The following is a 23595-nucleotide window of genomic DNA, read 5'->3' as shown; positions in this document are numbered from 1 at the left end:
TCAGCCGGCCCAAGGGTCCACGACCGTAACAGTCTCACTTTGAATGTCAAAGTGGCCCCTAATCCCTACACTAATACCTAAACCTCACCTCGAGTTACTAGGTGGGCCTCCCATAGGGATATAAATACCTATCTAGTGTGATGGTATTATGGCTAGTCTCTCTCTCTCTCATGCAATAAGCCCTTGACACCTTAGTGCATTTTGATAAATGAGGGGGTTAGCCAGATAAGTAGTGTTTTTCAGACTTATTCAGATAAATAGCTGCTACTTAGCTGGATAATTTGCACAACAGCTCTACATATTTTTACTTCTTACTTTAAAAATATAAGTAGGGAGATTTTACATGCGTAATTTACATGCATTTACCCCCCATAAGTTGATGTTTATGCATCTAAAGTTGGCAGATTTTCCAACATGAGTAGGTCAATAAAATTACCAGGTTTTACCAATTAATCCATCAATTTGCCCAGTCCACATGAAAGTCATTAAGACCTTCCTGGCTTTTCAGCCTGAACTCCCCCCCAGTTCACCCAAGCTGTCTACTATTACTTAACGCCAGATAAAGACCAGGTGTAAATACACATGAGTAACCTGCCAAATTTACAAGTGTAAATCTTTTATAAAACAACTTTGTGTGCAAAGGTTTGCCCGCCCTGGAATGCCCCTTTTTTACACATGTAAATTAACTCGCAAATCCTTATGCGTGTTTAGATCTTGCTTGCAGTGCTTTTAGTGCAGTGTTTGTATGAATTTTGCAGTACTGTTAGGTATGGATCTTGCAATGCAGTTAGTTTTCTGTTCATATGGATCTTGCAGTGCTGTTAGTGCACTCAATCAGGCCTATGTAATATCGGCGCACGAAAAACAGGCGCTCATGATTGACCGCCCATTTTTCTAACGCGCGCCCATCCTACTCTCCTAGGCGCATGAGCCGCTGCGTTAAAAAGGAGGTGCTAGGGGAAATTGTGCATCCTTAGTGCCTCCTCGGCATCAGGCACCCAGGAGTGGCAGTGCAAGTGGATTAGGAAAATGGATGATCAATTTTACAAGCATCCGTTTTCCTAATCTGACTGCCAGCAAGACATTAAAAAAACATTTTTTTTTATGTTACACCTTTTTTAGTTTCTGTGACTTAATATCGCCATGACATTAAGTCAAAGGAACTGCAGAAAAGCAGTATTTTCTGCTTTTCTGTTAAATTTGGGGCTCCTCAAGACTTAACACCAGCTCCGGAGCTGATGTTAATTTTTGAGAATAAAAGTGTGCACATTTATTTTTTACAAAAGGAGGGAATAGCTAATAGCCTCATCAATATGGCATTTACATGTGAAGAGCGTTATTATCTATGCACTGGTTTGGGCACGTCCAAAAAATGCAGGTCCAACCACGGGTTAACCTGTGTGCTAGCCTGAGCACATGGCATTGCATCAGCCTGTTTCTATTTGTATGGATCTTGCTTGCAAAGCTGTTATTGTACTGTTTGAATTGATATTGCTTGCAGTGCTGTTAGTGCAATTTGCCATGGGTCTTGCAGTGCTATTAGTACAAAGTTTTCATAGATCTTGCTTCCAGTGTTGTTAGTGTACTGTTTGCATGTATCTTACTTGCAGAGCTGTTGGTGCATTGTTTGTGTGGACCTTGCAGAGCTGTTAGTACACTCTGTTTGCATGGATCTTGCTTGCAGCGCAGTTAGTGTACTGTTTGCATGAATCTCCTCGCTGAGCTTTTAGTGCACTGTTTGCATCGATCATAAGATTTGTCATACTGAGTGAGACCGATGATCCATCATCCTGTTTCCAACAGATGCCAATCCAGGTCAGAAGTAACTGGCAGTATCTTGCTCAGGGTGCTGTTAGCGCAGGCTCGCTGCATTCCTTGCACTGCTCTCAGCCACAGTTTCCGGCAAATGAAGGCCGGCCCCCAAAGGACCCCTCGGTCACTGGTCGGTAGGAGGAGCAGCTCCGGACGGCACTCGGTTCTCTGCTGCCGGAGATGGCTCTGCTCCTACAGTCCTTATTGCTGCTCGTCTGCGCCCTGGCTCTCTGCGGTAAGGCCGCGGGCTCTGCACGTCTCCCAGCGGGGGAGGGCGCAGTAGTTGAGTTTGGGTGGGGAATCCTGGAAGTCTGCTTGGTGCTAGCTTTGGAAGAAGTCTGTGTTTCCCAACACAGGATTCAGGCTGTCCAGATTTCTTTGTAATACTTTGTATTGTGCGCTACGGAGAACCTGGAGGGAATCTTGAAGTGTCCGAATATTCGTTGTATTTTATACTGTGCTGTGCGCAGAACCAGAGCAGGAGATAGGGGTGATCTGATGATTTTTGAGATGTCCGGATATTGTTGGAGATGTTTGATATTGTGCGGTGTATTGAGCTGAGGAGAGAAGATTGCCGCTGAAGGGCTGTGGGTCTCTGTCTCTTCACCGAAGGTAGGGATGGACAGGGCTTTATTTGAACGAGAGTTCCTACTCTCCATTACGTTTTTGGATAAGTGTGAGCAGTCCCTTACAGCGTTAGGGCAAAATCTTCACATTACACTAGGTTCAGTTTCAATTCTTGAACTTTGTTACTTTTGATGCTTTTCCCACTGATTTTGCGATTGCTTGTTATATTGTATATTTATTGCTAGGGGCCCTGGCCAAGGTGCCATAAAAAAGCTGAAACTTTCAGTATCAATATAACCCCATGGCTGTAATCTAACAGGAAGGGTTAGCTCCTTCCATGGCTGGCACTCCTTACTAGGGTCCATAGCTTGCTCTCCCACCCCAGGTAAGGATGCTCTGTACATTTCTTACTTGGATAAGCAGGTACAGGATATCCAGTCCCACCTACTTTCTGCCTGCTCTTCGTGGCTTTCCGTTGTGCTCTCTGCTCCCTGCCAGGACTTCATGAAAAAACAAGCGCTATTTTCCAAAAACACAAGCCCCCCCCCAAAAAAAAGCCCAAAACACATTATATTAAAACTACTTTTATTAGAAGCAATTTATACACAGAAAACACTTAAAAAATAATTTTGTGAGTGTAATGGAGAAAATACAGTAGCTTTCAATAGTATTTAACCCCCTAAAAATGTTCATCAGATTTTTGTGGATTACATAATGTTACATACATTTTTCCAGAGGATGTGGTTAGTGCAGTTAGTGTAGCTGGGTTCAAAAAAGGCTTGGATAAGTTCTTGGAGGAGAAGTCCATTAATGGCTATTAATCAAGTTTACTTAGGGAATAGCCACTGCTATTAATTGCATCAGTAGCATGGGATCTTCTTAGTGTTTGGGTAATTACCAGGTTCTTGTGGCCTGGTTTGGCCTCTGTTGGAAACAGGATGCTGGGCTTGATGGACCCTTGCGCTGACCCAGCATGGCAATTTCTTATGTTTTTAAACTCACAATTTATTATTCAGTAGCTTCTATCTAGCCACTCTTCCCATGCAGGCCAATTGTATGGTTGCCTGGTGCACCGCCACTCCAGTCTCAGCCACTGAACTCTGTAGCTCCTTTAAAGTGAAAAATAAAAAAACCCCACAACACCCCCACACACTCATTCTCTCCCCCCCAGCACAAGTCTGGCCCCCACACACTCATTCTTTCCCCTCCCCCCCAGCAGCACATGTCTGGCCCCCACACACTCATTCTTTCCCCTCCCCCCCAGCAGCACATGTCTGGCCCCCACACACTCATTCTCCCCCCCCCCCAGCAGCACATGTCTGGCCCCCCCACACTCATTCTCCCCCCCCCCCAGCAGCACATGTCTGGCCCCCCCACACTCATTCTTCCCCCCCCCCCCAGCAGCACATGTCTGGCCCCCCCACACTCATTCTCCCCCCCCCAGCAGCACATGTCTGGCCCCCCCACACTCATTCTTCCCCCCCCCCCCCCAGCAGCACATGTCTGGCCCCCCCACACTCATTCTTCCCCCCCCAGCAGCACATGTCTGGCCCCCACACACTCATTCTTCCCCCCCCCCAGCAGCACATGTCTGGCCCCCACACACTCATTCTCCCCCCCCCTCCCCCAGCAGCACATGTCTGGCCCCCACACACTCATTCTTCCCCCCCTCCCCCAGCAGCACATGTCTGGCCCCCACACACTCATTCTTCCCCCCCCCCCCAGCAGCACATTTCTGGCCCCCACACACTCATTCTTCCCCCCCCCCCCCCAGCAGCACATGTCTGGCCCCCACACACTCATTCTTCCCCCCCCCCCCCCCCGCAGCACATGTCTGGCCCCCACACACTCATTCTTTCCCCCCCCCCAGCAGCACATGTCTGGCCCCCACACACTCATTCTTCCCCCCCCCCCCAGCAGCACATGTCTGGCCCCCACACACTCATTCTTCCCCCCCCACCCCCAGCAGCACATGTCTGGCCCCCCCACACTCATTCTTCCCCCCCCCCCCCAGCAGCACATTTCTGGCCCACACACTCATTCTCTCTCCCCCCCTCCAGCAGCACATTTCTGGCCCACACACTCATTCTTCCCCCCCCCCCCCCAGCAGCACATTTCTGGCCCACACACACTCATTCTTCCCCCCCCCCCCCCCCCGCAGCACATGTCTGGCTCCCACACACTCATTCTTCCTCCCCCAGCAGCACATGTCTGGCCCCCACACACTCATTCTTCCCCCCCCCCCAGCAGCACATGTCTGGCCCCCACACACTCATTCTCCCCCCCCCCCCCCCAGCAGCACATGTCTGGCCCCCACACACTCACTCTCTCCCCTCTCCTCTCCCCCCAGCACATGTCTGGCCCCCACACACTCATTCTCTCCCCCCACCCCCAGCAGCACGTCTGGCCCCCACACACTCACTCTCTCCCCTCTCCTCTCCCCCCAGCACATGTCTGGCCCCCACACACTCATTCTCCCCCCCCCCAGCAGCACATGTCTGGCCCCCACACACTCACTCTCTCCCCTCTCCTCTCCCCCCAGCACATGTCTGGCCCCCACACACTCATTCTCCCCCCACCCCCAGCAGCACAAGTCTGGCCCCCACACACTCACTCCCCCCCCAGTAGCACATGTCTGGCCCCCACACACTCATCTGGCCCCCACACACTCATCAGCAGCAGCCAATCACAGGGACAGCTGGGCTCAAGTCCCACCCACCAAGCCCAAAAAAACGCAATTGACTGCAAAAAACGCCCAATAATAAGCAATCTGTGAACTGAAAAAAAAAAAAAGTGAATCTCTAGAAAAAAAAAGCCCAAACTCACGGGAAATAAGCGAGGTTGGCAACACTGCTCCAGGCTCCCCCCTCCCCTTCCCATCCTGTTCATTGCATGGTGCCTGAGGGGAAGGGAGGGGCTGGTGCCGGAAGCAGAGGGCTTTCTGCCTGAGATTCCGGCACTGGCTAATAGAGTCATTGGGGCAGAGGGCTATATGCTCACACAATAGGCCCCCTGTTACGTCTTGCTGATGGGTCAGCTATAGGGTTGCCAACTCAACCCAAGTCAACTGAATAGGAAAATCTAGTTCTGGTTTTGCCTCAGTGCATGTCTAGAATTGTTGCTCTGATTGGCCCATTGAAGACAGAAAATAACTTGAACGTGGGAGGCCACCTCCTCAGGCTTGACTATCCCGTTGACTTGCCTTTTATAATTAGACTTAAAACTCAATGCATATGAGAGAAAACCAGAGCTGGATCGACCTATTTGGCCTAACTCAGGTGAAAATTCTAGGCAAATCCCCCACTTGACCCCAGCTCTTATTAACCACTGCCTGGTAAGGTTCATCCCTTGACTGCTCAGCAGGTGCAGGAGACCCAGTACCAGCTGCTTTTTCCTTGGCTCTTGTTTGGTTTCTTTGCTAGGGCACCTGTCCTTTTATTTATTTGATTTATATTCCACTTTTTGGTGCTTCAAAGAAGATTATATTATGGTACTGTAGATATTTCCCTGTCCCCAGAGGGCACACAATCTAAATTTATAGCTTCCACAGTGAAAACATTGTGTGGCAGTTCTGCTGGATTATTCACCCCCAGGGTTAGGTAGGAGCTGCCCCAGATATAAGAATAGATTTAAATGTGGATAAGTGCAAGGTGATGCATATAGGGAAAAATAACCCATGCTATAATTACACAATGTTGGGTTCCATATTAGGTGCTACAACCCAAGAAAGAGATCTAGGTGTCATAGTGGATAACACATTGAAATCGTCGGTGCAGTGTGCTGCGGCAGTCAAAAAAGCAAACAGAAAGTTGGGAATTATTAGAAAAGGAATGATGAATAAAACGGAAAATGTCATAATGCCTCTGTATCGCTCCATGGTGAGACCGCACCTTGAATACTGTGTACAATTCTGGTCGCCGCATCTCAAAAAAGATATAATTGCGATGGAGAAGGTACAGAGAAGGGCTACCAAAATGATAAGGGGAATGGAACAACTCTCCTATGAGGAAAGACTAAAGAGGTTAGGACTTTTCAGCTTGGAGAAGAGACGACTGAGGGGGGATATGATAGAGGTGTTTAAAATCATGAGAGGTCTAGAACGGGTAGATGTGAATCGGTTATTTACTCTTTCGGATAGTAGAAAGACTAGGGGGCACTCCATGAAGTTAGCATGGGGCACATTTAAAACTAATCAGAGAAAGTTCTTTTTTACTCAACGCACAATTAGACTCTGGAATTTGTTGCCGGAGGATGTGGTTAGTGCAGTTAGTATAGCTGTGTTTAAAAAAGGATTGGATAAGTTCTTGGAGGAGAAGTCCATTACCTGCTATTAAGTTCACTTAGAGAATAGCCACTGCCATTAGCAATGGTAACATGGAATAGACTTAGTATTTGGGTACTTGCCAGGTTCTTATGGCCTGGTTTGGCCACTGTTGGAAACAGGATGATGGGCTTGATGGACCCTTGGTCTGACCCAGTATGGCATTTTCTTATGTTCTTAAATAAACCTTTTAATGTTTCCAGAAGAGGACATAGGCAGTTAGATAAAGCTTCATTGGGACTTCCAGCTGAGCAGTTTCACTTTTTCCAGCAAGGTGCCCGTGCAGAGGACTGTGAGGAAAGCAGAGAACATGAACAGCTGAAGTGTAATGTCAGAGATTTACAAAAATCCCAGCTACAACTGTACAGAAAGTTGTGCACCATTCCTTCTAAAGCTAAAAGAAAATTAAGAAACTAGAGCCCTGGGAATAATACCTGAAGGGTAAAAGTATCTGTCTACTAATGTAAGTCATTTCTTTTCTTCGTGCTGTCATGATTTTTATTTCCTCAATATCCCACATCATTTCTGAGTGGATTGCTCCTAAAGTGAAGTGGGTACAGCTCTGGTTCGGCCATCTTTTTTTTCTCTTCCTGCTTCATTCTCCTCCCATTTCAATGTCCTTTTGTGTATAACCAATCCCTGTCTGACCTTCATTTACTTGTGCTCATGTACTTGGTTTCTCTCACCCCGAGGTCCTCCTCCTCCTTTCTGTTGTGATTAGCGGTCTGCCCCATGGACTGCTGCTATTACCTCCAGCCAAGTTGCAGCAGGACACCATTGCTGACTTCCTCGGGGCCAATTGCCATCCTCCGACACAGCGAGATGCTGCTGATGGCTTTTGCATGTGCATGCCTCTCCTTGGACATGAAAGGGACTGCAGTGGGAAAAGCCTTGCAGCCCCTTAAGATGATGTCACTAGTATTGCCCTTTAAAAGGGCAGCTCCTGAACAGCAACACGTCTTGGCAACAGGTCTCCCCACTGTCTTAGTAGTGTGAGTTGCCTCAGTGTTCCTAGAACATAAGAAATTGCCATACTGGGTCAGACCAAGGGTCCATCAAGCCCAGCATCCTGTTTCCAACAGTGGCCAATCTAAGTCACAAGTACCTGGCAAGTACCCAAACACTAAGTGCATTCCATGCTACTGATGCCAGTAATAGCAGTGGCTATTCCCTAAGTCAGCTTGATTAATAGCAGTTAATGGACTTCTCCTTCAAAAACTTATCCAAACCTTTTTTAAACCCAGCTACACTAACTACATCCTCTGGCATCAAATTCCAGAGTTTAATTGTGCGTTGAGTGAAAAAGAATTTTCTCCGATTAGTTTTAAATGTGCTACTTGCTAACTTCATGGAGTGCCCCCTAGTCCTTTTGTTATCTGAAAAAGTAAATAACCAATTCACATTTACCTGTTCTATACCTCTCATGATTTTAAAGACCTCTATCATATCCCCCCCTCAGCCGTCTCTTCTCCTGTCTCTGCGTTCTCCAGTTCCTGTGATCTTCAGTTCCAGTTCCTCGTTTTCATTTTCAGTTCCAGTTTCTGTGTCTTCCTCTTCAGGTTTTGTGGTCAGTCCTTCAATTCTTGTGTTCCACATCTCCTCGCCTGCAGGCCTGTTCTGCTCCTCGACTTCCTGCCCTGCCTAGCCATCCCCTTCAGACAGGCACCTGGTATTGACCTCTGCCTGCCTTTTGGATATCCTTGAATGCCGCCTGCCACTGACCACAGCCAGCTTACTAGACCTCCCTGAACTCTACCTGCCACTGATCCCAGCGTGTCTCAGGATATATGTGGTCCCATTCCACTCTGACCGTGCTACATTGAGGAATCTCCACTGTCTGCAGAGTTCCCCTCCTAAGACCTGCCAGCCCTGGCACCCGAAAGCTCAGTTTGTGGGGAACGAGGGCTGGTAAAGGAGAAGCTCCAGTTGGGCCTCTATCTTGTCCCAGTTCACTTGCAGATGGTAGGGACCTACATGGCTCCTCCCTGCAGGTTGCGTCAACCCTGCCTCGGCCCAAGGATCCACGTCCACAACACTTTATTTACAGAGTTCTTCAAGAGCTTAAAAACCATATCAAGGAGTGTTTGGGACTTTCCAGCTGCTCTGGAATTACCAGTGACCTGGTATGAGGTTTTATAGTGAACTTCACAAAACTTGAAGAATTGCAACTTCTGCGTTCCAACCATGCTGCATTAAACTGCAAAATAATCCAATTTCTTTCCGCACCAGTATGGTTACTGGAATTCTGTACGTGTGTAACTGGAACTCTGTGTGTGTGCCAAACATTTGTAGCACTTTGTTCATGTTTGGATGTGATAGAGCTATTGTCTCACATTACAGCAGCTGGTTTTTGTATTTTGTACTAATAACTGTTGGATAAATTTATTCTGAAACTTAAGAACATAAGAAGTTATTTATTTATTTATTTATTTATTTAAGGATTTTTATATACCGCAGTACGTAAAGAAATACATCACCGCGGTTTACATTTAACAGTAACTTAGCAACAGGCTTTACAATTGACATTCTTAGTAGTAATTAATTAGCAAAAATTACAATTAACAGGATTGACAGAACAAAGGCTGTACAGACCATGGACCATCAATTAGTATTTAACATATAAATAATATTTTGACGTATCTAATTTAACTTTACAATACCATACCCTACAACCATAAAGCATATAATACAATAACAGTGCTGAGAAAGAAAACAAGATCTATCTTGCACAGGGACATTTCCGTTATATAAAGCTAATTAAAATCATAATCGGGGATGGGGGTGGGCAAATTGGGTGAGGGAGGAATTTGAGGGGGGGAAATGGAATTTCAGTTAAATGGATATCATTGTGTGAACGCTAGTTCAAATAACCACGTTTTGAGGCCTTGTTTGAATTTCTTATAGCAGGGTTCCAGACGTAGGTCAGTGGGCATCTTGTTCCATAAGTTGATTCCCGCTATGGAGAAAGCGCGGTCCCTTGTGGTTACGTGTTTGATATGTTTCGTTGGCGGTGCTGCTAATTTAGCTTGATGGATATATCTTATAGGTCTTTTGGAAGTGTGGAATACAAACTGCTCTGAGAACCATTGCATCTCTTGGTTATAGACCGACTTATGAATAAGGGAGAGAACTTTAAAGGTAAGTTCAGCGGGGGTTCCGGACCGCCGCTGAACGACCTCCTGCAGTCGATCTCCTGCCGGCGCCATTTTCCGTACGGCAGGAGATCGCTCCCGGACCCCCGCTGGACCCCCAGGGACTTTTGGCCAGCTTGGGGGGACCTCCTGACCCCCACAAGACTTGCCAAAAGTCCAGCGGGGGTCCGGAACGACCTCCTGCAGTCGAATCGTGTTGGTCTATGGCCGCCGCCATTTTGCGGCCGCCATTTTGCAAAATGGCGCCGGCTGAAGACAACACAACACAATTCAATTGCAGGAGCCCGTTCCGGACCGCCGCTGGACCCCCAGGTAATTTAAGGCATTTGGGGGGGTTCGGGAGGGTGGGGGATTTAATTTAAAGGGTCGGGGGTGGGTTTTAGGGGGTTTTATTGTGCCGGCTCACGATTTTAACGATTTTCACGATATTTTAAACACCCAAACGGCAACAATACGATTCCCTCCCCCTCCCAGCCGAAATCGATCGTTAAGACGATCGAGGACACGATTCACATCTCTATCATTTACCGGGAGAAGAATGTGCAGTACAGTATGCTTCTTTCGATAGTGCCATACAAATATTGCGGGGATGCGGAAGGGGGCCACTAATGGCGAAAACAGACATTGAATCAGCTTTTCGGCTCCTCCTGGTGCATCCCAGCTGCTTTCCCATCCTGGATTTCTGTTTCAACGGAGAGTATTATTTCGACAAATGCATGCCAATGGGGTGCGCGGTATCATGTGCTACCTTCGAGTCATTCAGTTCATTCCTGCATTGGGTAATGGAGCAACAAGCAGGAATGAACAAGTACTAAGTACATTCCATAAAATAGCATCTGAATTCGGAGTCCCCACACGAGAAGGGCAAGGGGCCCACCACTTCAATCATATGCTTGGGCATTGAGATTTACTCCATGAAGATGGAATCCAGGTTACCGCAGGACAAGCTAGCCGACATCCGTAACAGGCTGAAGCAAGCGACGGCGGCAAAAAAGATGACTTTGGTCGAGATGCAATCACTACTAGGCATTTTGATTTTCGCATGCCGAATGATACCGATGGGAAGAGTTTTTCTGAGAAGGTCAATAACAAGTATGATCAGAGTTTTACGTCCAAAACATCGCATCAGAATTACGCGACCAATAAAAGATGATTTGCATTTATGGTCATCTTCCTGGACAGGTTTAATGGAACATCCATCTGGCAAGACCCTCCAATTTCAAACTGGGACATAGGAATTTACTCTGATGCATCTGGAGGATGGGGTTTTGGTCTATACTGGCAGGGCTCCTGGGCTGCCAAGCAGTGGCCACAGGAGTGGGTACAGAATGGTCTAACGCGCAACATTACTTTTCTGGAGTTGTTCCCCATTCTTGTAGCATTGGTAATATGGGGCAGCAAGTTGCGTAATAAACACATAATTTTTTGGTGCGACAGTATGTCGGTTGTACAAGTTATCAATAAGCAATTGGCAAATTGTCAAAGAGGGGTTACATAGAGAGGTAATACTAACTTGTATACCGTTGAACATGATAGTAAGGGCGAGACACGTCCCAGGCGTTCATAACATAATTGCTGATGCCTTATCAAGAGCTAAATGGGATTTGTTTCGTAAACAAGTTCCCGGAGCAGACGAGGAAGGCACAGCAGTTCCCAAGAAGTTGTGGAGCATTGGGACGACGCCACAAAGGACCTTCTGAGGAGATCAGTCGCCCCATCCACATGGAATGCTTACACCAGAGCATATGACATGGTGTCAGAGTTCCTGAAAGAGAGAGGTTGGAAAGAAGGATCTGTTACACAAGAGTTAATAGTCAAATTAATTGTCAGTTCAGAAGAGAGTGGCGTATTAAGAGGAGTGGTGACTAACCAGCTAGCCGGCTTCGCCTTTTTCTCAAAGGCAAGAGGATGGGGCGACCCATCAAAGAATTTTTTGATTAAGAAATTAATGGCAGGTTAGGCCAAAAAGGCAGGACCAGCCATAGATATGCGTAAGCCGATCATCCATGACTTGCTTTCACAGATGTGGTCGGTGTTACCCATTGTATGTGTATCACAATTCGAGGTCCAGTTATGTAGAACGGCCTTTTCTCTCGCATTTTACGGAGCACTGCGAATCAGCGAGATGGTGGCCGCGTCAAAATACAAAGCCGGTGCCGGAGGTATCTTATTCAAGAATATCATGGTGACTGAACAAGTAGTTTAGATAACCATTCATAGGTCAAAAATGGATCAAGCTGCTAGAGGTGCTAAACTGCATTTAAAGAAGATCGAGACCTGCACATGCCCGGTACAAAATCTGAAGACGTACCTATTAACTCGCCCAGCAGGTGGCACGCATTTGCTAGTACATCAAGATCTAATACCACTCACTAGATATCAGTTTGCGGTGGTCCTCAAATTGGCAATCAAGCAAATAGGACACAACCCCAATGAATTCGGTACTCACTCTTTCAGGATAGGCACGGCCACCAGCGCTGCGCAAGCAGGATTAAATATAGACACTATTCAGAAGATCAGTAGATGGAAATCGGATGCTGTGTATACCTGTATTAGGCCAAGTGCCATATGACATAACACAGAAATGGCAAAGGAGTGTCTGGATTATCGGACACTCTTCTGTTCACTGGGCAGAAAGGAGGGCGCGGGTGCAATCATACGGGACTCACTTGGGTCTGGCGCCAAAAAATGTGAGAATCATATGGATGGGTCAGAGAGGGATGAACTGGGAGCAACTTTTACCCAGAATAAAGCACAGTAAAGACACTTTGGCCGAACCCGATGCCGTGGTCATTCACCTGGGAGGCAACGATCTGGGAGCGACGTCATGCATTAAGTTAATAAGACATAAGAACATAAGAAATTGCCATGCTGGGTCAGACCAAGGGTCCATCAAGCCCAGCATCTTGTTTCCAACAGAGGCCAAACCAGGCCGCAAGAACCTGGCAATTACCCAAACACTAAGAAGATCCCATGCTACTGATGCAATTAATAGCAGTGGCTAGTCCCTAAGTCAACTTGATTAATAGCCGTTAATGGACTTCTACTCTAAGAACTTATCCAAACCTTTTTTGAACCCAGCTACACTATCTGCATTAACCACATCCTTTGGCAACAAATTCCAGAGCTTTATTGTGCGTTGAGTGAAAAAGAATTTTCTCCAATTAGTCTTAAAACTTCATGAAATGCCCCCTAGTCCTTCTATTATTCGAAAGTGTAAATAACCGATTCACATCTACTTGATCAAGACCTCTCATGGTCTTAAAGACCTCTATCATATCCCCCCTCAGCCGTCTCTTCTCCAAGCTGAACAGCCCTAACCTCTTCAGCCTTTCCTCAAAGGGGACCACATGATGCACGAGCCTAACTCGTGCATCATGTGGACAGACATAATACAGAGGCTAAAATGGAAGGACAGTAAGCTATGGAAAAGAGGTCGAAAGAAGGTAAACCGGCAAGTGGGAAGATGGGTAACCAGCTTAGGGGGACAGCACATATGACACGACTGGGCTGAAGACATGTGCGAAGGTTTTTACAGGGCAGACCACATACATCTATCAGACATTGACATTGACCCTTTCAACAACTCCATCCAGCAAGCCATTGAAGAACTTTTCAGTTGAAAAGTCCGCAGCTTTGTGGGGGGCATGAGGCAAGTGCTACTACCTCATGCTGGTGGCGGGTGCGCGAATCGGGCCAGAGTTGGTAGGCCCAGATGGGGGCCCCCTTGCTAGGAGGAACACGGTGGGGGGCCGGCGGAAGAGACCGCCTTGCTATGAGACATGGCGGGTGGCACCCTAGACTGACGATTATATACAGTTAAGAAGGGCGACTCGTGCATCACAATGTTATTGTTAATGAAATAATAAAGCTGCGGCCTTTTTACACCACAGGAAGACTGAGTCTCATATGTTTGAATAAATTGTAGCAAGATACAGAAGGTACAGAAAAGTGGCGGTGCGCGTAGTGCATCTGCGGTCACGACGTTAACAAATTACTAGTAATAGGTCTGAAATTTCATTTTGTCATTTTTGAGTACTTTCAGAACTCGCAGGGCTGTTACCTGTTAGTGCACTGTTTGTATGGATTTCTATCCCTGTATTCTGATTTACTTGCATTGCCCTGTTAAATCAGAACTTCTCTGTTGTTGTGGATGTGGCTGTGTTTTTGTACAGTATTATTTCTGTGGCCTTCAAGGAGAAAGCCTCTAAAGCAACCTATGCTGCCTCCTTTGTTCTGAAGTTCAGAGGGAAGTGTTAATGTTGCACTGTTGGTTTCCTTGGCATTTCCTTGGCTGACTTGTAAGAACTATTAGCAGAGGAAGCCTGCATGCCTGAAGATAAAGGACACTGGAATCTCTGAGCTCCCACACAGGGAGTTCGCAGGAGGCAGCAATCAGCAAACTCCTGCCCGAGTCTTGGGAAGAACCTGCTATTACTATGCTTAAAGGAATGGAAGCAACAGGACTTCTTCAGACTCAGCCATAGAAGATAGTGAAATCTGGCACAGAAACCATACTTTCTCAGTCTTAAATATGGTTTTTCCAGCTACATATCTTTTCATCTGCCAACACTTAAAAATAATTATTTATTAGATGGAAGTAGTTATATCATTTATCAGTTTCTTTTGTTCTGAGCTGTAGATTTTTTAAAAACCCAGCTGCATTCTGGAGCAGTGGAAACTGTGATGTGTAGTAAAGTGAGTAGGCCTGACATTAGTGCAGAGCAACTCCATGTGAGACGGCTGCTGATCCCTGGTTCAGGCTCCTTGGATCTGGTTCCATTGCTCTGCACAAGATGTAAAAAGCATTCAGAGGAGTCAAGCAAAAGAGTAAATAGGAAAATCAGGGGATAGAAAGAAAGCACTGGAGCTGGGATTGAGCTGCACGGTTCTCCCATAGGCGCTGGCAACAGTATGAATCCTTGTAAATTCCCAGCAGAGGGGAGGAATTGAAGGGGTGTCTGGAGTTTCACTTAACCCAGACTTTACATGAAAGATTCAGGCAAATATCTGATGTTTTGAAATGTGTGTTGAGGTTCAGGCTTCCTCACTGGCTCCCTGCCTGCCTCCAGCTGGCTGGGCTTCAGTGCTCCTTGTAGAGCCCTGCACTGGAAGAGTCTGCCGGGTTTCCACTGAGAATGAAGGTGGAAACCAGGAGCAGGGGCAGTGTTGGGGGAGCTGCAGTATACTTGGCACGGCAGTGATAAACTATTGTGAAACGTACTGGAACACTTAAGATTTAAAGTTATTAGTTCTAAGCATTTCTTAAAGGAAAGAATGGACTGTTCAGCTGTATTATATACGGTTCCGCTAGCAACCTGGAAATAGGCCACAGTTCCTGCCAGTGTTTCCTACCAGACTCAGACAAGCACAATGGAATGGCTTGTGTAATAACAAGTCACCCATATGGACTTGCTCCTGGGACAAGGAAGTGGGGTAACAGAACCCAAAACACAGAAATTTCAGCAAGAGAAATCCCAAAAGCAGTCAGAAATCCCTCCAGTAGCTGAATGGAATCTGCTTTGAAGCAGAACTAAAGGTGGAATCTAAATAAATGAGAAAGAAACAGAGCAGCCGGTGACCAGCACACAGAACCTTCTGGAAGGAAGAGAGATGAATGATATAAACTGGATTTGAAAAAATAATTTTGAATGGAAATAATATTCATTTCTAAACATCAAATTCTGAGATTTTGACAAAACTTTTAAAATTTTATCTACTACTAGTGCATAGAGAGTCCCTGCTCCATGGAGCTTACAATTTAGTCAAGACAGACAAATAAGATTTGAGAGAAGATAAATTGCAGTATTTTGGGGCCAACTGTCTAGGCTTCAACTGTAACCACTGACCATTCAGTACCTTTCCTAACTTGCAGGCCGATTCAGAAAAACGCGCGGGAGAGCAGGCGAGCGCCCGCTCTCCCGGTGCGCGCAGACCACTCTCCTGGGCGCGCGATTCAGGAGGATGGCCTATGCAAATTAGGGCCCGCGGTAAAAAGAGGCGCTAGGGACACTAGCACGTCCCTAGCGCCTCCTTTTTGACAGGAGCGGTGGCTGTCAGTGGGTTTGACAGCCGACACTCAATTTTGCCGGCGTCTGTTCTCGAACCCGCTGATAGCCACGGGTTCGGAAAACAGACGCCGGCATAACTGAGCATCCGTCTTCCAACACGCGGGCCGCGGGCCGATTTTTATTATTATTTTTTTTAATTTTTACTTTTTTTTTACTTTTGGGGCCTCCGACTTAATATCGCCATGATATTAAGTTGGAGGGTGCACAGAAAAGCAGTTTTTACTGCTTTTCTGTGCACTTCCCTGGCGCCGGCAGAAATTAACGCCAGCCTTTGGGCAGGCATTAATTTCTGAAAGTAAAATGTGCGGCTTTTGCATGTTGTGGGCGCTATTAGTTTCGGGGGGGTTGGACGCGCGTTTTCGATGCGCTATTACCCCTTAGTGAATAAGGGGTAAAGCTAGCGCTTCGAAAATGCGCGTCCAAATGCAGGTTAACAGTGCGCTCCACTGGAGCGCACTGTACTGTATCGGCCTGTGAATCACTTCCTAAATAAATCTGCGGAATCCATGTACCTCAAGTGATTATGTGCTATGTAAAAGCACATTTTTCCCTAGTCTTTTAATAAAATTGTGATAAATAGTACCAGCTAGGGATGTGAATCGTTTTTCTGACGATTGAAAATATCGTACAATATTTTCAAAGTTGTCAGAAATCGGGGCTCCCCGAAACCGATAGGCAAACCCCACGAAATTGTTCGTGGGGTTCTCTTATCGTTTTGGGGGAGGGCGGGAAAAACGGCACACAAAAACAACCCCTAAACCCACCCCGACCCTTTAAAACAGCTCCCTTAGCTTCCCCCACCCTCCTGACCGCCCCCCCCAAAACGTTTTAAAATTACCTGGTGGTCCAGTAGGGGTCCCGGGAGTGACCTGGGCCGTCGGCTGCCACTAATAAAAATGGCGCTGATAGCCTTTGCCCTTACCATGTGACAGGGTATCCGTGCCATTGGCCAGCCCCTGTCACATGGTAGGAGGAATGGATGGGGGTACGGGAGGATGTAGATTTACCCCGATGTCTTGCAGTTTTCTAGGGAGGGGGATGGAGAGTGGGGTGGGAGGATGTAGATTTACCCCTGAAGTGTCTTGCAGTTGCTTTTGGTGGTGGGGGGCGATTAGTGAACAGAAAAGTATTATATTTGAGTATTAAGATGAATGATAAGCTCTGTATATTATGTTTATGCCTTTTGTACGACTACGAGCAGGGAATCTGATAGAATATAAGTTTATTGCATTTAACAAAGTAAATCTTTTGAAATTTAGGGCTCAATTCACTAAGGCTTTACCCCCATTCTGTGACTGCAGAAAGAAATGATGAATCAAAGCCCTTTAGCAACCAATCTAAAATGAAAAAAGGAATAGATTGGGTTTCTTTTCATTATTATTAAATTTTCTTATGAGTGTGAAATTGAATTGAGATTTATTTATTTAAAAAATCTAATTGGAATGGATTCCAAATGTGTAAAGTTAGAGATTAATCCTGTAAATTGCCTTGGGACAGAATAGACTTTGATTCCTTCTCATGAAGACTTTGGGGAAAAGAATGCTTTATTGTTTCCATTCATTACCTTGAATAAAATGTTGCATTTTCATTTTTTAGTAGCCAATAACTCCTGCTAATCACGGAACAGAAACATTTGTGTGTGTGTGTCTAATTTTAGTTTGTACTAGTTGGAAACCTATAAAAGTCAGGCTAGTGATTTTGTTTAGGTTGAATGATAAGATGACATCAAGTCTGAAGCACTAAACACAAGTAAACGATCAGGGTTACTGTGTAAATAACAATTGCCAAGTACATTACTCAGAACATAACAGACTGTATTCATTCATTTCTCCAAAGTTGGGTTCGAGGCCTTCATTGCATTCTCACCCAAACACTCAGCAAAACCTCTGTGCTGCCCAATTGTAGTGATCTTTGAAATATCATCAAACAGGTTTTCTAAATGCAACTAACTCCCATAATCAGAGGGGTGCAAATCAGGGCCACTTCTCCAGGCCCTGTGTGTTGGAGGGCCCACGTTGCTGCGCCTTCTCTCCCTCAACCTCTTCAGTCACCCACCCAGGGAGATTAACACCAGGGAAGGGTCAGAGTCTCTCCAATCTCAGGGGAACACCCCCCCCCCCCCCCATTCCCCTAGGATCAGCCCTGCTAATAAGAGAGGGTACATAGCAGAGGTTTTCAGTTTGTATTTATTTATTTATTTTATTTAACATTTTTATATACCGACCTTCATGAAAGAAATTCATATCAGATCGGTTTACAAATAACATGAGGGGAATAACAAAGTCAACCATATAACAAGAAATGAAATGAAATGAAATGAAAGTTACATATAACAAGGGGTATTAACCTGGAGGGCTAGAGTAGCCGGAGCGATAGAAGGCATAACTGAACAAATTAGATAATACAATAATATGATGAGAAGAGGCGTAAGTGTATAGGCCTTATGTATGTAAGTAAGTATGTAAGTATGTATGTATGTATGTAAGTATGTATGTATGTAAGTATGTATGTAAGTAAGTATGTAAGTATGTATGTACTTATGTATGTAAGTATGTATGTAAGTGTATACACCTAATGAAAGTGTATGATGAAAGGATCATGCAACACTTTCATTAGGTGCCTCATTTATCCATAGAAAATTGTTTTCCTCTGAACTCAAGAAGATCAGTCCCCACAAGTGGGTTATGCACCGCTACCAGCAGATGGAGATGGAGTAAAAGCTGATGTCATAGACATATAGCCCTAACTTGACATCAGCCCACCAGAATTCTCTGTCTCCAGCAGATGGTGGACATACATTTCCCTGCTGGGAATTGCTTGTAGTAAAAAAGAGGAAGATTAAGAAGAAAAGACGTTTGATTGCACCACTTGTACTCCTGAGGTGACACCGATGGATTCCTCCCTCAGTTGAGCGCTTTTAGTCTGGCAGCCTTTTCAGGCATGGACTTTAAAAAAAAAAAAAAAAAAGTGAAGTGGTTAAAGGACGAGGGAGACTCGGCAGTGAAGGCTTTCGCCCTCTACCCCCGTAGCTGGAGACTTGACTGTACTCTCAGCCAGGTTCAAAAAAGAACAGAAGACACAGTAGGGAGATTTTATTACCCCTATTCCTTCCTTACTGGGTCTTCTTCTCTTGGTGTGAGTGGCCGGCGTCTTTTTCCTTTTTCTCTCTCTCATTTCTCTGGGGAATTTAGTGTGGTGCGGTGGCGGCGCAGGCACTGCAGGTTGAGCAGCCTTTTGGCTAATCCCTACTCCCAGGCTTGGTTTTTCGAGCCGTGTGGTAGGCCATGGTGGCATTTTCACATGATTGTGCACATGCTTGCTGTGCGGCGGTGTGGTTACATTTGCATGACTACTTGTGCACATAAGGCCGTGGCCTATATTTGCAGAGCGCCGACTTGAACGTGTTCTGAGCACCAAATTCAGTGCATACTGAGTGCCAACTGGTGAGCGCACAGAGTGCGTACTTGAGCACGAACGCAGTGCCTACTTGAGCACAGACATGAAAGCATGCAGAGCGCCTCCGTGAGCATGGACTGAGCACCTCCTGGAGCCCGCACTGAGCAGTTACTTGAGCGCGACCATACTGTGTGTGTAGTTGCTCACATCTTTTATTTGGGTGCATAAGGAAAATGAGGCAGTATGATGCCGGGAACAAAGCAATTTAAGCGCCTAGCGATCTCCACTGCTTGCCATATAAGGGCAATACAGCCAGGGATTTCTGCGAGTCTGTGCCAGCACCGCCTGGATGCTGGGTCATCCACTCGGTCGGGGGGACTGGAGTTGAAGGCAACACATCGAGGGTGACCCCTTCTTCAGTTGATCCTAGGACAGAGACGTCTTCTGGAGATGTTTGATCCAAGGGCTTCAGGTTGGGGCCTATAGGGCCTGGTATGGGTTCATCCTCCTTTTCCTGAGTAGAATTTCTCATGGATTGCAGTTGTTTCTGCAGGGGAATCCAGCTGAGACAGCAATACCTTCTAAGTCAGAGTTGCATATTCGGGGTTCCCAGTTTTTTGTCATCACATGCAAGTGCCTCGGTACAGGGGTTCCTGATGGAGGATGTGGATAAGGATGATTCTGATGAAGATTGGGTTTATGGATGAAGGGGAAATTCCTCCAGTTTTAGATCCACATAGATCACTGCTTCGTTTCCTTCAATTGCCGAGTTTGTGATCTCAGACTCTGAAGTCGATTGGTGTGGCTGGAGGTGACTTTACAGGTGCGCAAAAGAAAGTTCCCATTTTGGTCACCCTACACAAGCATCATGTTTCTTTCCCCTCCTGGATGCATTTCAAGGATTGGTGGCCCTTGTATGGAACACCCCGGAAGCAAAGTGTAAAGGGGGGGTTGCACTTTGGCAGGTCTGTACCCCTTGGATCAAGGGAACAGTTGTGTTTTCTGAAGGTGGAGGCGCTGGTGTGTTCTGTGTCTAAGCAGACCCCCATTCCGGTAGAAGGAGGGAAGATCCAAAAGATACTTAAGAAAGGAAAACTGAAACTATCTTTAAGCAGGCCTTGAGACCATGGCAATGAATTTGCAAATTGCCTCTTGTTGCTCCTTGGTGGCTAGGGTTAACCTATGCCTCTCTCAGGAACCTGAGGGAGTGGGGGTCAACTAGCAGAGTGGTGATGGAATCGGAAGCCGCCGCCTTAGCGGATACGGGCTGTGCTCTTGTTTGCTTTTCTGCCAGGGAGTGGCTTCTGTGAGAGCAACTAAGCATTAGCTGTGATTGCGATATTGGTTGGCAGACACAATTTCTAAGTCCAATCTCGTGAGGTCCCTCGTTTACAGAGAATAAGAAGCTGGCATCACATCCTTTTAGGCATAAGGCCGCATTAGAGGCCTTTTGTCATTCCTATAGGGGACTGGCCACTCAGACTTCTCGATCTTTTGGTAAGTCTCAATCCTTCAATCGAGGAAGGATCGAAAGAATGCGGGCTTTGGGAGCAGAGCACTTCGAGCTTCACAATAAAGGTGTGCTGTCTCCTGCTGGGGCAGGTGAAAGGCAGGCATCTTGTCTTGCTTTTATGAGAGCTGGGTCCGAATCATGTCAGATCTAGGGGTCCTGTAAGTGATAAGAGAAGGCTATGCTCTTCACATTCCTCTGGATCATATGTCTCTCCTTGCAACTCCCTACAGAAGAGGATGGCAGTGGAGACTTCCTTAAGGAGGCTGTTGGACTTGGTCCGTAATTCCTGCTCCCAACTTGTAAGAAAATAAGGATCGCTATTTAATTTATTTTGTCATTCCAAAAAGGAGGGATTATTTGGCCCACCCTGGATCTCAAAGGAGTCAATCGACATTTGCAGGTGACTCATTTCCATATGGAAACTTTGTGATCCATAATAATGGCAGTGCAATCAGGGGAATTCTCCTGTCTCTCGATCTGACGGAGGCATTTCTACATAATCCCATTCACCAGGACCATCAACTGTTCCTACAGTTTTCCATTCTGGGACGTCATTATCAGTTTCAGGCCCTGCCCTTTGGGCTGGCCACTGCGCCCAGGACCTTCTCTAAGGTCATGGTGGTGATAGTGGCGTCCTTGGTTTACCCATATCTGGACGACTGGTTGATTCGGGCCAAAAGCGTGGAAGAGAGTCACCTGGTTTCTTGCAAGGTGGTCTCATTGCTACAAGAGCTAGGCTGGTTGGTGAAATTGGCCAAGAGCAGCTTTCAACCACTTTACATGCTGGGGTATCTTGGCGTCCGTATTCTTACAAAGCAGGGCTGTGTGTTTCGGCCAGAGGGTTTCATTCATACCTAGAAACATACATAGAGGTGACAGCAGAAGAAGACCAAATGGCCCATCCAGTCTGCCCAGCAAGCTTTCACACCTAATTGTTTTCATACTTATCTGTTACTCTTGGCCCTTATAAGTAACTTTTTGGTTCCAATTCCCTTCCACCCCCACCCACTGATGCAGACAGCAGTGCTGGAGCTGCATCTAAATGAAGTATCTAGCTAATTGGTTTGGAGTAGTAACTGCCATAATAAGCAAGCTACTCCCTCGCTTGTTTACCCTGCCTGTGCAATTCAGTCCTTGTTGGTTGTCTGAATATTTATTTTTATTTATTTATTTAAAGTTTTTGTATACCGACATTCGTTAGGAAAACATCACATCGGTTTCCATGGAACAAAAAGTAGCCAACAGGGCTTTACAGAGAAACTGATATTAGAACTGGGGGAGGGGGAGGGGCGAGGGGAGGGGGGTGGGAGGGAGGAAGCCAGGGTCTTTGCTGTACAATCAGTAAACGCGAAACATAATAAAATATAAAATTATAGAATATATACAATAATAATACGATGGGGGGTGGGTTAAGAGGATGAGTTGTGGGTCAAAGGCCTGGAGGGCGGGGGTGGGGGCTGTGAATCCTCTTTACCTCATCCCCCCTGTCCTTGAAGCAATGAGCTGCGCTGGATATGTATTCCAAATGAAGTATCAGGCTTAATTGATTCGGGGTAATAACTGCCGTAACAAGCAAGCTACACCCATGCATATTTGTTTACCCAGACTATGTAATTCATTCCTGGTTGGTTGTTGTCTGAATATAAATCCCCTTTACTTCATCCCCCCTGCCATTGAAGCAGTGATCTGCGCTGGATATGTATTCCAAGTGAAATATCAGGCTTAATTCATTCGGGGTAGTAACCGCCGTAACAAGCAAGCTACACCCATGCTTATTTGTTTAACCAGACTATGTAATTCATTCCTTGTTGGTTGTTCTCTGAATATAAATCCTCTTTACTTCATTCCCCCCTGCCGTTGAAGCAGAAAGCTATGCTGGATATGCATTGAAAGTGAAGTATCAGGCTTATTTGGTTTGGGGTAGTAACCACAGTAGCAAGCAAGCTACTCCCCAGCTTTTTTGTGGATGCAAATCCTTTTTTCCACATTTCGTCTTGCTGTTGAAGCATAGAGCAATGTTGGAGTCGCATTAACTGTGTGTATGTTTATTGAATAAGGATATTAATCTCCAGGTAGTAGCCGTCATTCCCGCAAGCAAGCCACCCCCGTGCCTCTTCTCTTCATTCACATCCTCTAGACTTTATGGATCCACAGTGTTTATCCCACGCCCCTTTGAAATCCTTCACAGTTTTGGTCTTCACCACTTCCTCCGGAAGGGTGTTCCAGGCATCCACCACCCTCTCCGTGAAGAAATACTTCCTGACATTGGTTCTGAGTCTTCCTCCCTGGAGTTTTAAATCGTGACCCCTGGTTCTGCTGATTTTTTTGCAACGGAAAAGGTTTGTCAATGTCTTTGGATCATTAAAACATTTCAAGTATCTGAAAGTCTGTATCATATCACCCCTGCTCCTCCTTTTCTCCAGGGTGTACATATTTAGATTCTTCAATCTCTGCTCATAAGTCATTCGATGAAGACCCTCCACCTTTTTGGTCGCCCTTCTCTGAACCGCCTCCATCCTGTCTCTGTCCCTTCAGAGATACGGTCTCCAGAACTGAACACAGTTCTCCAGGTGAGGCCTCACCAAGGACCTGTATAAGGGGATTATCACTTCCCTTTTCTTACTTGATATTCCTCTCTCTATGCAGCCCAGCATTCTTCTGGCTTTAGCTATCGCCTTGTCACATTGTTTTGCCGACTGGCAGGAGCAGGAGAGACCCCAAGGTCTCTCTCCTGCTCCGTACATATCAGCCCTTCTCCCCCCA

At 46.2% G+C, this 23595-nt stretch overlaps 1 protein-coding gene across 1 annotated transcript in view; it reads left to right on the top strand.

Annotated features, from left to right (window-relative positions):
* Positions 1-1922: 1922 nt before the first annotated feature.
* JAM2 (junctional adhesion molecule 2) overlaps positions 1923-23595 on the top strand; it is an 87887-nt gene continuing 66214 nt past the window's right edge. Inside the window, exon 1 of the mRNA XM_029578161.1 lies at positions 1923-2047. Coding sequence (XP_029434021.1) covers positions 1993-2047 — 55 coding nt within the window. The 5' untranslated portion in view covers positions 1923-1992. The remainder of the gene's footprint in view (positions 2048-23595) is intronic.

Source organism: Rhinatrema bivittatum, chromosome 15, assembly GCF_901001135.1.
Source record: "Rhinatrema bivittatum chromosome 15, aRhiBiv1.1, whole genome shotgun sequence".
NCBI lineage: Eukaryota > Metazoa > Chordata > Amphibia > Gymnophiona > Rhinatrematidae > Rhinatrema > Rhinatrema bivittatum.
The sequence above is the reverse complement of the archived record's forward strand: the minus strand, read 5'-3'. Positions and strand labels throughout refer to the sequence as shown.